The following is a 12,170-nucleotide window of genomic DNA, read 5'->3' as shown; positions in this document are numbered from 1 at the left end:
CAGACAGTGAAAGCCAAAAGTCAACAGATTAATGTGCACACATGCTACAGAAACCCATCTTCAGGCTAAAAAAATCAACATAGTTGAATTATCCCTTTAGCCAAACTGTTTTACTTGTCTGACTCAAGCAGAGGACCAACCTTAACCAAAAGGTCAAAGGTCACACAACAAAAATAGTTACCAAAATAAAAGCTCCCTGAAAGAAATATGAATAAATAACAGGTACATAGATGGAAAAAACTGCAAAACCTGAGGAGAAATGGGGGATGGATTATTGGTGAAATATAAACCTATTACATTAATACATCAGTTACATCCACCCCTCCTACATTTCACCAAAATCTGGAACATACCGCTGAATAAACCACGCAAAACACTAAGACAACCCATGCGAAAGGTGAAAACCTGGCTAGGGTCCACTGAAAAACTCTAAGCTTTACCAGCAGTGTAAGCTACCTGCTATAGAGGTTCAGAGAAAACACAAGGGTGATCAAGCCTTAGTCCCTACTAAATCAAGATGATGCCTTTTACCCCATACACACTCTGTGCCACCTTCAGACACATAAAGCATAGTGCATGTGAAATCCTGCATTGGTCACATCGTCTCTTAGGTCCATCTTCACAGAGTTACACACACGAGAGAAACCAAACATACATTTTAAACAGTGTAAAGAGTGACTTTGAGTTTCTGCTAACTGAACTTGCCAAGTCCCAGAGGCCAAAAGGCATTTGTCTGAGTTACATATTCTCCATCTCCAATTTTCTGTCTCACAGTAAATGTTTTTAATTAAAATGCATGCTAAATATATTTTTAACATGCTCCAATCTGAATCTCATACCTACTCCCAAATACTGGCAGAGCAATTTGGACACACCCAACACAGAGTTAAATCAGGTGCACGAAAAAAACTTGGGGTGTTGTTTAAAATGCTTAAAAAAAAAAAAAAAAAAAAAAAAAAGATATCTAAACATGACAACTTTACTGTCATTTTGTTTTCTACAAAGTTAGACTGTAGAAGTGATCAGGGGCTCTAAATAAACTTGACCTTGGTAGTTGATTATGTGCACCTCTCCCAGACAGCCATCAGTCAGACAAGCTACCAGTCAGTTTCAGCTGACAGGCCAAAAGCTTCCTCTTACTTTGGTAGAAAATTAACAACTGTTTCATTGATCACTTAAAACAAATAGTGAGTTTATTTATATTACTAAGTACATGTGACCGCATGTTTGTGTCAAGCCTCTGTGCCAGAATTGTCAGTCGACTAATTTAGCAGTAGTCTCATAAATCTGCATGACACTGTCAACTCTAGCAGCTTTGCATGGAGCAACACATATTATTAAAGATATGTATAAGGGCAAAGTATGTAAACATTTAATATGATTTTTTTCCCCCTTATGATATTCAGACCTTTCTAAAGAAGCAGACAAAATAGTTAAGACACTTTTCACACAGAACCAACAGTAAATATGTCCATTTATTACATTATCAAACAGTCTTTACAAAGCAAGGGACCAGGGGAGTCATGGGACCTGAACACAAAACTGTTGCATTTGACTACAGATTGGCTGCATTTCACTTGCCCAAACGCCTTTCCCTGCCTTGAAAGTCTTCTCCAACCGGGAAAAAGTCAGACAGTTGTTGTGTTTAGCTGAATGGGTGTGGCACTAAGCTGCCTGGATTAGTTTGTTTCCTGATGAGGCCTCCCACATGAGATGCACCCATGGTACAATACGGTTCTTTACATTAAATGGGATGTTATGTGGGCCACCACAGAAGATGTAGGGGAAGGAAGGAGTTTTTTTTTTTTTTTTTTTTTTTAAATCAATCTAAACTCAGCCAGGGTTGGGATTTTCCATGATCGTGGTCATGTTTGCTCTGTTAAAACCCAAAGGACAAGGCAGTGACTCTCCAATGATTTACATCTACCCTCTGTGTTGTACTAGATTACACTGCATTCATCTGTCTTGGCAGTCCTTTGTCCATGACATTTCAAAAAGTCTTGCAGCCTACGTTTAGGGCCTGCACTCTGAAAAAAGCTCATCTGCATTATATTGTATTTACTGTAAATACAAGCTGCCAACTGGGGGAAAACATTCACATCAGCCACAGTGGTAATTACAAGTGGCGTAGAAGAATTATGGGGATTATAAATTGCAGAAGCAACACCAATACAAGGTAATAAAAATTAAAATGATGAGTTATGTTCACATTAAAGCAAAATAAAACTTTGGTAGAGTGTTGTGTTGTAGGGTTATCTGGGAGAGACATGGCCACACGGTGGTGAAATATCCTCATTAGCTGCTCTGTGCTAATCCACAATGCTGTATTTCTATCTCTACATTTACTTCCATAGTGCAACAAAACAGTTTCCAAAATAACACTTAACACAAAAATGAAGGCAAACTAAGTGGATTACACCACTATCAAAAAAAGTCCTGGTACCCATTTTTTGGTGTAATTGCAATTATTTGTCAAAGATGTATCAGGTCATTTCTTCCTGGTGCAAGGTTACTATGCAGAGGTTTCTTGCTGGATCTAGTTTCCAGTTTAAACAGGAAAATAACAAGAGCTACTTAATTTGCTCAAAAATGAAAAATAAAAGACAATGCGACAAGTGTTACTTTGGGACTTGTATGCATGCATACAGGTCCCATGCATGGACCAACTAATCTAGACATTTCCCCTCCATTTGGACTAATAAGGCCCAGGGAACTATACAATCCAACACTCTATCAAGGTTTTATTTGCTTTAATTCAACCAACTCTACTTTTGGAAAAATGAGCAATATCTGCCGCAGTTCATTTTTGGTCGATTTTAAAATTCCTAAGTAAAAATGATGCTGGCTGTGGGTATCCCAACCGGTAAAACCCCTGAGTGCCTCCACGTCGTAGCTGCAAGATGTCATCCAGTTCTTCGGCTTCTCCCGACAGGACATGAATGCAGCGCATGGGCTGTGATTGCTTTTGAAAAGCAGGAGTGACTCCTTTACGTGGCGAACTTTTTCTGCCGGACTGGTGCAGGGAGCTGAGAGGCGATGTCCAGGAGGGGGCGCTCCACCACCACCAGGGAATGGTCCTCCAATAAACTCACACACAGGAGGTGCTGCGGTGGATATCAGGAGATAAATCTTGGTTAGCAAAATGAATGTGCTTCCATATGATATGCCATGGTTTGTAACTTCACTCCAAACAGCTGCCACTATCACATGCAGAGCTCCACACGGTGTGCTGATCTCACCTGGAAGGTCTTGCATATCTTGAAGCTGTGGCTGTGACTGGTCCTCTCTGGCTCTGGAAGACTCCTTAACGTCATTTGATTGTAGAAAAGAGTCTTCTGGTCAGGGAGGGGCTGAGGATGGGTGGGGAGAGACACAAAAAGATAGCTATGATGTAACCTTACAAAAAAGAGCACAAGAGGAAGATGGTAGAAATAAAACGGCAGTAGCATGTTGTAGCAGAGTTGTGAGGCATATTGTGAATTGTGAAATCTTCTAAAAATACTGCGTGATGACATTCTGTCTGCATCGTTTATTCCTCACTCCATGGCATTTTTACTAATCCAATAAAGCTCAGATGCAGTTTGATAAAAGGTCAGCGTGCATATCTGTGATGACATACCAGATTCTGGTCGATGATGCAGAACATGTATGTGTCGTGCATTATGATGTGTGCAGGGTTTCTGGGATTGAAGGTGAGGTGAGTGATGGGCGTGTCCCTGGCCAGCCACAGGTGGTGCAGGCCTTGTTTCTGCAGCTTCCGACTCCACTCGGTGTACTCCTTCTGCACCAGGGAGTACTCAAAGATCTGCAGGGCAGAAAGAAAAAAGTGAAACCAATCACTGATTTCCAACAGTCAAAAGGTTCCTACATTCTTGGAGGAGCTAATGGATGAATGACCATGTCACATCACACCAAATCAAGATATTCACCAAGTTACACCCATTCCGCTCTTGTTCAGCCAGTCTGCTGGTTGTTTTGTGCCTGTCTACATTTTACTCATGGGAAAGTGAACAAAACAGTCAAGCTTTGCTTATTTTAAACAACTCAGGATGTACAAGTCAGAGAAGACTACAGCAGGTCAAAACCTCATGTATGGCTGGGCCGTGACTATCTTCAGAAAATTTTGACCTCAGTTGTGTGAAGAGTGGCTGTACTGGACAGCAGATTTCAAACCCTGATTATTTATACAGTTAAATAGCAGTGATGTATTCTCACCATCACAAGAGAATCCAACATTGTTTTGATGATACACTCATGTTGCTATGATGGTTGTCTGCGTACTTCCATGTTCTGATGGTTATATTTTTGGCCAACAACTTCATACACTCTGGGCCCCTTTGCGCACACACACACACACACACACCACACACACACCACACACACACACACACACACACACACACACACACACACACACACACACACACACACACACACACACACACACACACACACACCACACACACACACACACACACACACACACACACACACACACACACCACTGTCGCTCCCATTCAGTTTCTTTCAGAAAGCAACACTCGCTGATGAGGTAACCATGAAAAAATATTTTATGAGTGAATCACATAGTTACACTAATATTGTTCATGTGAAGCAGCCATTTCGAGCTGGGGTTGTTGCGGACACACTGCGAAGTGTAATACAGCAGCTTAACTCTTCACAAATTCACACCAGAAGTTATTTCTCATCACTGGGACTCACTCACTCACACTCACTCTCTTGTGTTTGATAAATTTGAAATGAACAACAACCAATGCTGTATCATCGACTGAAAAAAATCATAACGCATTATAGCTAACGGCTTTAGAGTTTGCAGAACAATTTCAAACCAATAATGCCGTCAAAGTAACATCTTGGCATTTACATGCTTCCGCACTGCTTAAACACGCAACAACCAGCTGCACAGCTGCACAGCCTGGCACGAGCAGAAATCTCTGAAGTTATGGGTCAAATCTAGCTCTGTTTCAGATGCTGTAGCAAATGACTGCATGATTTCTCTGACACAAATGGACAGAGTAGAATCGCATTTGGTGTCGCTGAGCTTCTCCACAGAGGACTACCAACTAAAGAGCTATCAAATCAGTTTAAATATGAATCTAATTCCAGTGGAAACTGCAGGAAATCTTTACCTGTTGGTCAGCATGCACCATGACCAGGTTGCTGGTAGTTGGGTGGATGGCCATGGCGGTGGGGCAGGAGCTGTATACTGGAACAGTACAGTGGAGCTGTACATGTACACATAAATATAAAAAACACACAGCAATTAGAAATCTGCAGTTGTTGCTATGATTGCTAAAACTTCAAAAATTACTTTCTCCAATATGTATCAAGTGGTAATTACATAGAAACACAGACGATCATCATGAAGAAAGAACGTTCACAGAGGATCAAAATGAGGGTCAGAGTCAATTCACCTTAAGCTTGTGAAGGCTGTAGACGTGGATCTCACAGTCGCTGTTGGCTGTGGCGAGCCACTTGCCATCCTCACTGGCAGACATCAGGTGGACTGGCTGCCTGGTGCCTGGGGAACACACACTGATTAGTTACACCTCAATACAGCATTATACACACATTTCACTGACTTGAAACTTTGGCAGGATAAGAATGTAAGAAGACAAAGCTGGAGTAGTGGTGGTTGACAATGGTGGTGTTAGAACATTATGCTGGTTTGCTGGTATATAAAGTGCCATTTCGAAGGGAGAGCTTTAGTGTGTTTAGTTGTCTGAAAGGTTCTTCCATGACCAGTGGGAGCCCTGGCCTTACCTGACTTGGGTCTGAGGGTGTGCAGGTATTTGCACTCTGACTGGCTGAGGGCGATGATGATGACTGATGAATGAGTGGTGGAGGCGAAGAGTTTGGAGGAGTCAGAGGAGAAGCAGAGCTGGTGGGCTGAGCGCAGGACCTTGGGCAGCTTGGCCACCTAGAGGGAGGGTGAGGGAGGAGATGGAGAGGAGAGCTCACACGGTGTACAATGTATGCTCTGGTTGCATGCATAGCAGGCTATTAGGCTTAGAGAAGTCTATCCAAATCAATGTAATTCGATGTTTATCTTCAGAAGTGTTAAAAAAAAAAAAAAGACTTAAATTACCAAATGACAAATATATTTACATTTTCTTTTACCTGACATAACTTAAAATTAGTAAACAAGTAAGGTTTCAGCATCTTGTTTAAAGACACTTGGACTTTAACTACTACGCCAACATTCAGACATTCTTACATGTTCTAGTATTAAAATTGTTAATTTCTGTTATTTTTTTCCCCCAAGCCCCACACCACTGTTTACATATTACATTTAAATTTTCTTTATGCTATTACTATTGTGCATCAGGAGCAGCAATTCAATCCGATCCGATCTTTATTCTGGGCTTTGATAAATTGGAGAATGAATAATATAGATGCAGAATGTTAGGGATCAAGAGCACAGTCTAGCCTCGGTGTTGAGGAGCCCACCTTGGTGATGCTGATGTTGCTGCCGTTGTACTGTAACCTGTAGAGGCGGACACTGGAGATGGTCGAGTACGCCAACCAGCCTCCACACGGAGACAGAGCGCTGCAGCAGATGTGGTCGTCTCCCTGCAGAGGTCAGACCACAACCTGTCAGCTTTTTGCTTCAACATCCTCAACACTCACAGAAACATTGGCACAAGTAGTGCAGAACAAACACAGACAAGTCAGATGACAGATAATATAGAAAAATAGCAGCTTTGCATTTGTGTCAGAAATCCTGCAACCATTAACCATGCAAGGTGCCAACACTGATGTATAGAGAACAGGCTAAATGCATAACAACCAGGCTACAAAATGAGGCATAACTGAGGGTATTTGCTAGTCTGATAACTTGTTTCCAAGGTTACTATGACAAGGTAACCTGTTTCGCTTTAGTTGCAGTCTGTACTCCAAAACACTTTTCACATGCAGTGACTAGTAGCAATGCTCCCACCAAACTAAAAACATTACAGCATTATATCATGAATATCAATAGGCACAACTTCAATACAGACCTTTCTCTTCAGCTGAATCAGTTTCTCGGGTTTCCTTTTCACAGGAAGGCTGTCTCCTGGCTTTCCTGCCAACACATAAACTGGCATGTTTACAAAACTCGCAGGGGGAAAAAAAAAGAAAAAAAGAAAATAAGAGCACATCATCAGTTCAATAGGATGTCCAATATGTTTTCACTGCCTTCACACTGCCTGCCATCTCTGGCATCCGCCATGTGTCTCAGAGAGTGTACATGTGTGCTTCTCCTCACCGTGTCCATCGCTCTCCCCGAGTCGCCACAGCTCCAGATGGCCATGAAACTGGAAGAGCAGCATTCCAGCCTTCTTCCCACAGGAAACCAGACTTCTCTACAAAGACCGGAGATGTAACCATGTAAAGGTAAAATCGTTTAAATTAAAAGTAGCAGTGAGTACTATAATAGTAAAATCACAAACTCATACGATGGGTTAGAGTAAATTTAAAAAAAAAAAAAAAACAAACAAACAAAAAAACATAGCCTAGAGTATACTACAAAATTAACTAAAAAAAATTTAAATAATTTAGTGCATTCACATCAATGTAAGAAATGGCACATATCAGGGCAAGGCAAACAGAGGATGTTATATTATGAAATATTAAACCAACATTAAAACACAGCCTCATGTCCAAAAGTTAGATATCTATGTATACTCACATGTGGGAAAGCAATTTTACGCAGAGCTGATTCTTGGGTGTTTTTCTCTACCTTCTCCAGCAGGGGGCGCACTACCAACTGAGTGTCCATACCTGATGGTAGTGCAGCATCAAAACCCGTCTTAAAGTTCAAATAAAAACTCTAGATGCAAGACTTCAATGGCAAGATAACATTTTTCAGACTGCACAGGGACAGGAAAGTAGTTTTCCATCAAGACTTGGACTTTGTGATGGTCAAAGTCGATTAAATCAACACAACCACCAAATTATGGTGTTACTGACTTAACAGATACACACAAAAAATGTGGCACGTCATCCTGTGTGCCAAGAGATTAAAACCACTAAAAGCATCGCAAAATGCAGTTTTTTATTTCCAAATCTTGAATTGACAAAAAGATAACAAATATGATCACACTAGAATATTTGCTGATGTGCAAAGCCAAATGCCAGTATTTCTTTTTACATAAGATACTGGATATCATAATTAATATCATCATAGGTTTCAATGGCGTTTTACTGTCCCACAGTTTAAATGTCGTTTCAGAGGCTTTAACGCCCTGACAAAACTAAAAATCTGGAAGAAAGCACTGAATATTTGGAATTTCCACCATGAAAACTGACATGCAGTTTTATAAAGATAAAGATACTGAATACTGCCACAAAATATCAGCTACTGGCTTCAAACCAAAAAAAAATATCTATTTTGGCCATGAAACCATCAAATCAATTTCTGTAAAATCCTGATCGCATACTGACCTCCGGAAACCACGGCGGTGTCGGTGTGGGCGAGGGCCCGGACGTCGTGTGTGTGGTTCTTGAAGGTCCTGGTTCGGACCCACTCCTTATCGTGCTGGTCCACAGTCGAGGAGATGAACTGGAACTGGACCACAGTGCCCTCTGAAGTCCCGGCCAGCAGGCTGCTCTCATCCTGTTAACCAATAACAGTATTTGGTGTAAACACCAGTTCAAACATGTGCCTAACTTGTAGACATCCATAAATATGTGTCAGTTCCCCCAGTTTTTGCTGTTGCCTTCACATGCTCAGTCAGCATATCCACTTTACTAATGACTGTTTATCAAAAATCAAGTGTATAAATATCGGCATTTGGTCAAAAATGTCATTCATGAAAATCTGGCTACAATCAGCCTCATGTGTTCACAGCCTTAGTGAAGAATGTATTTATTTATTCATAGCTTGATATTTGATAGAGACAGATACAGTATACATAGAAAAGCTGAAGACCGCTAGCCAGTGTAAGTACAGTGTTTGTGGCTGATGCTACTTTGTAAAGCTTGTTTCTTAAGGGGATTTTGTCAAAGTAAGACATTTAAACAGTAAGATACTAAGCAAAAGGTTATGTTCCCTTTTCATTCTACGTACAGTAAGGTATGACAAGCACATGCTTAGTAATAACACAGCTATATAAAATCAGAAAAGAACATAGTTGTACGCGAGTTTGCTGCTGAATTAACCAAGATTTGTCTGTAGCTACTTTCAAGTGATCCAGTAGTAACAGGACTGTGAGATATGATGATATATATTGTGGGACATCAGAAAAATGGTTTCTATCTCTGCTTTAGGGCAGTATTTTAACGTTATGCCATTGAGTTAGAGTTCCTAGTTGTCTTGAACGCACCATTACTACATGTGGGCTTGAATAACAAACAACATGGAGGAGCGTGACACAGAAGACTTCCAGGACTTTGCTCCTTTCACAGAAAAAGCTAAGCGAAGGAATAAAATCACTTGATCATCTACATATTTTGACACTCACCCTTGAGACGGACAGGGCCAGCACATCCCACTTTGTGACCAAGTGAGTTCGGACCAGGGTGCCCGTGACTCCGTCCCAGACCTGGACCTTTCCTGCAGAATCTCCACTGATGATGGTGTGATCGGACAGGAAGGCGACGCTCCAGACCACCACCTCTCTGCTCTTGGATGCTCCGACACCTCTCTCCACCAGCAGCCTGTGTGTGGCGTGGCCTGAATGCAACAAAAAAGAACGTGAAACTAGTTGTCAGATTTAACCCAAACTTGACCCAAATACACAGTAGTGATGTTTTAACTGATCTAATAAGAGATGGGGCATCAGGTTAGCCCAGATTAGGTTTGATAGCTACCTATACTACACATGTATGGAGGGATTTTGCAATTTAGGTCTGGATTGAGTTTTATGTGATGTGCAGGTATAGGAGGGGAATCCATTATATTGTAGTTTGTTGGTAAGCTCACCTGACTCTGCATTGAAGACTTTGATCATATCCATCATGCCAGCAGCAATCAGTGCTCCAGAGGGGTGCCAGGACAGTGATATGATACGACCTAGAAGAGTACATCAAATAAAACCCGGGTTTACTTACATGTGCCAAGGGAAAATGCACCGTGGACAGCAAAAGATCTACTTTTGCTGCGTACTCACCTTTCTGCCGGTCAAGATTTCTTTGAAACCGAATCGTCTCCTCAAGGACTTCAAAAATCTTCACTGTCCCATCCTCGCAACCGATCTGACACAGAAAAGAAAACAATCATTCAGCACACCTTCTGAACTGTCGACTATATCTAGCAGGTGAAGAGTGTTGTTTAAATTCCAGCCTAACAAAAAACTGGCATTTATGGTTGCACTAGCCTGAACATCAAACAACCATCACAGATCCTACAAAGGTGACAACTGACTGACCGCCAGGTGCGTTCCCTGGCTGTTACTGCAGATGGTCCAGACAGGTCCTCCGTAGGCCTCCATGGTGTATTTGGGCCTCAGGTTCTCCAGGTCATACTCTGTAATCTCTCCGTTTAGACCAGCGCTGAAGAGACGCCCTCGCACCCAGCACAGAGCCTCGACGGCCCTGCCATCCTGTCCTGGGATGACCTGAACAGAAGATTAAAAGCAAATCCAGGTTATCACTTCAAATCTTACCTCTCAGCATTTCATACAGAGAGGCAATTAGTCATGCGCTGTGTTTCAGAGGAGTTACACCAGCAATTGTGAAAATTTAGTTTATTTTTGCACAATTTAAAAATGCATAAAAATAATGAAGTGAGCAAATGATATACAGTGCAGGGAGAGATGGAAAACTCAGTGGGCTGATTTAACGCATCCACCTTAACAAAGGTAAAAATTTCACAATATTACACAGAACACAAAATTGGCATATTGTAAATAATGACAACATAAAAGTAATGACAAACTTAGAGTTACATAAATATATAATACCAACAATAATAGTAATACTATCAAAATAAAAGCAGAAAATGTGATTGAGTGAAATGTATGACTGTGTGATGAATGTCTGTGTGTTGGTGAGGGGGATACTGTTTCATAGACCTATACTGACTGCTAAGAAATAATAATAACGCAGGACTGAGTGAGTGGTGTTATGATTTCTCTCGTATGACAGAGCATCATACCAGACTCCGTTTAAAAATCTGTCAGTTTATTGTCGCCTTGCTTGTGTGCAAAAGTAGACACGACTGAATGAGACTGGAGGGCTTTTAGGAATCACTTTGGCTCATTCTTCAGTTCTGCATACATCTAATGCACCAACGTGCAGCTATTTCTTTGAATACTAACTTTAAGTACTGGATTAACTCTTTTCCCCAGAGCCCTCTGACAGAATACAACGCTAAGTGTGACAGAGGAAATAAGCAGAGTGTACAAATCCTAACAATTAAAATTATATAGAAATAAGTACTCCTTAGTGGACCTGTAGGCCGTATCTGCCAGAGGACTCTAAGGCTTTTTAAGGCGTTTTAAGTCGTGTTTGCCATGCATTTGTCTTTACTAAATAAGCAAGTCGACATTTAGTGCAAGATTTTTGCATTGAGTCTGGTGCACCAACCTGCACGCATGCACGTATTGTAGCGAAGAACTTTTTTTTTTTTTTTTTTTTTTAAACCAAAACATCGGTCTATGACCCAGACTCTGCTCATCATTACTGGGCAAATTCTGCACATGGGAGTCCACGTGTGATATGTTATGGCTCCATGTGTGTAAGTACCTTTTCTTGAAAGTAGCTGTCAGCGAAGTTGAAGACTTCCAGCGCCCCGTCAGCCCGGCTCAGGGCCAGCCGCTCTGTGCGGCTGTTGAACGCCATGGCTCTGATGGCACTCGGCATGTAGTCGAAGAACCGGACCCGGTGCACTTTAAACTCCCCCATGGTCACTTTTTAAAAAGGCTCAGACAGCGAAGATACGGGTGGCTAAAGGGAACCAGGGGGCTGCTGGCTAACAACCGCTAGCACTGGCTTAAACGCCCCTGAATAACACACTCCTCAATGCGCAGTAAAACGTAAAACACACGGACAGCCACTCAGTTAATTTCTAGAGCATTTGCGCCAACAGTAAGACCCACTTTAGTCGCTGTTTTCTTTACTTCCACAAAACTTTCATTGACAGCAACTCCACACGCTGGAAAACATCAGGAGCCACGTTGAGGACCTTTGAACCGGCAACACATCCTGTTAACGCTTGCCAACCG

At 41.6% G+C, this 12,170-nt stretch overlaps 1 protein-coding gene across 1 annotated transcript; it reads right to left on the bottom strand.

Annotated features, from left to right (window-relative positions):
• Nucleotides 1–1,735: 1,735 nt before the first annotated feature.
• On the bottom strand, nucleotides 1,736–12,145 carry utp4 (UTP4 small subunit processome component). Its single transcript, XM_030054370.1, has 16 exons — nucleotides 11,692–12,145; nucleotides 10,374–10,562; nucleotides 10,116–10,200; nucleotides 9,929–10,018; nucleotides 9,468–9,679; nucleotides 8,449–8,620; nucleotides 7,694–7,785; nucleotides 7,271–7,367; nucleotides 7,023–7,087; nucleotides 6,472–6,594; nucleotides 5,785–5,941; nucleotides 5,436–5,542; nucleotides 5,151–5,246; nucleotides 3,620–3,805; nucleotides 3,240–3,350; nucleotides 1,736–3,104 (listed from the first exon to the last, which is right to left on the bottom strand). The coding sequence occupies exons 1-16, from the start codon at nucleotides 11,848–11,850 to the stop codon at nucleotides 2,988–2,990; spliced, it is 2,058 nt and encodes a 685-aa protein (XP_029910230.1). The 5' UTR covers nucleotides 11,851–12,145; the 3' UTR covers nucleotides 1,736–2,987.
• Between the last annotated feature and the right edge of the window lie 25 nt (nucleotides 12,146–12,170).

The sequence above is a fragment of the Myripristis murdjan genome, chromosome 6 (genome assembly GCF_902150065.1).
Source record: "Myripristis murdjan chromosome 6, fMyrMur1.1, whole genome shotgun sequence".
NCBI classification, from domain to species: Eukaryota; Metazoa; Chordata; class Actinopteri; order Holocentriformes; family Holocentridae; genus Myripristis; species Myripristis murdjan.
The sequence above is the reverse complement of the archived record's forward strand: the minus strand, read 5'-3'. Positions and strand labels throughout refer to the sequence as shown.

Bases quoted from the DNA above. Each gene is read 5' to 3' on its own strand.
- utp4 (XM_030054370.1), bottom strand. From the start codon at position 11,850: ATGGGGGAGTTTAAAGTGCACCGGGTCCGGTTCTTCGACTACATGCCG. The intron at 10,019-10,115 runs GTGAGTACGCAG...GTACTCTTCTAG, and splicing joins AAATCTTGACCGGCAGAAAG to GTCGTATCATATCACTGTCC. The intron at 5,942-6,471 runs GTGGGCTCCTCA...CCCTCCCTCTAG, and splicing joins GCAACATCAGCATCACCAAG to GTGGCCAAGCTGCCCAAGGT.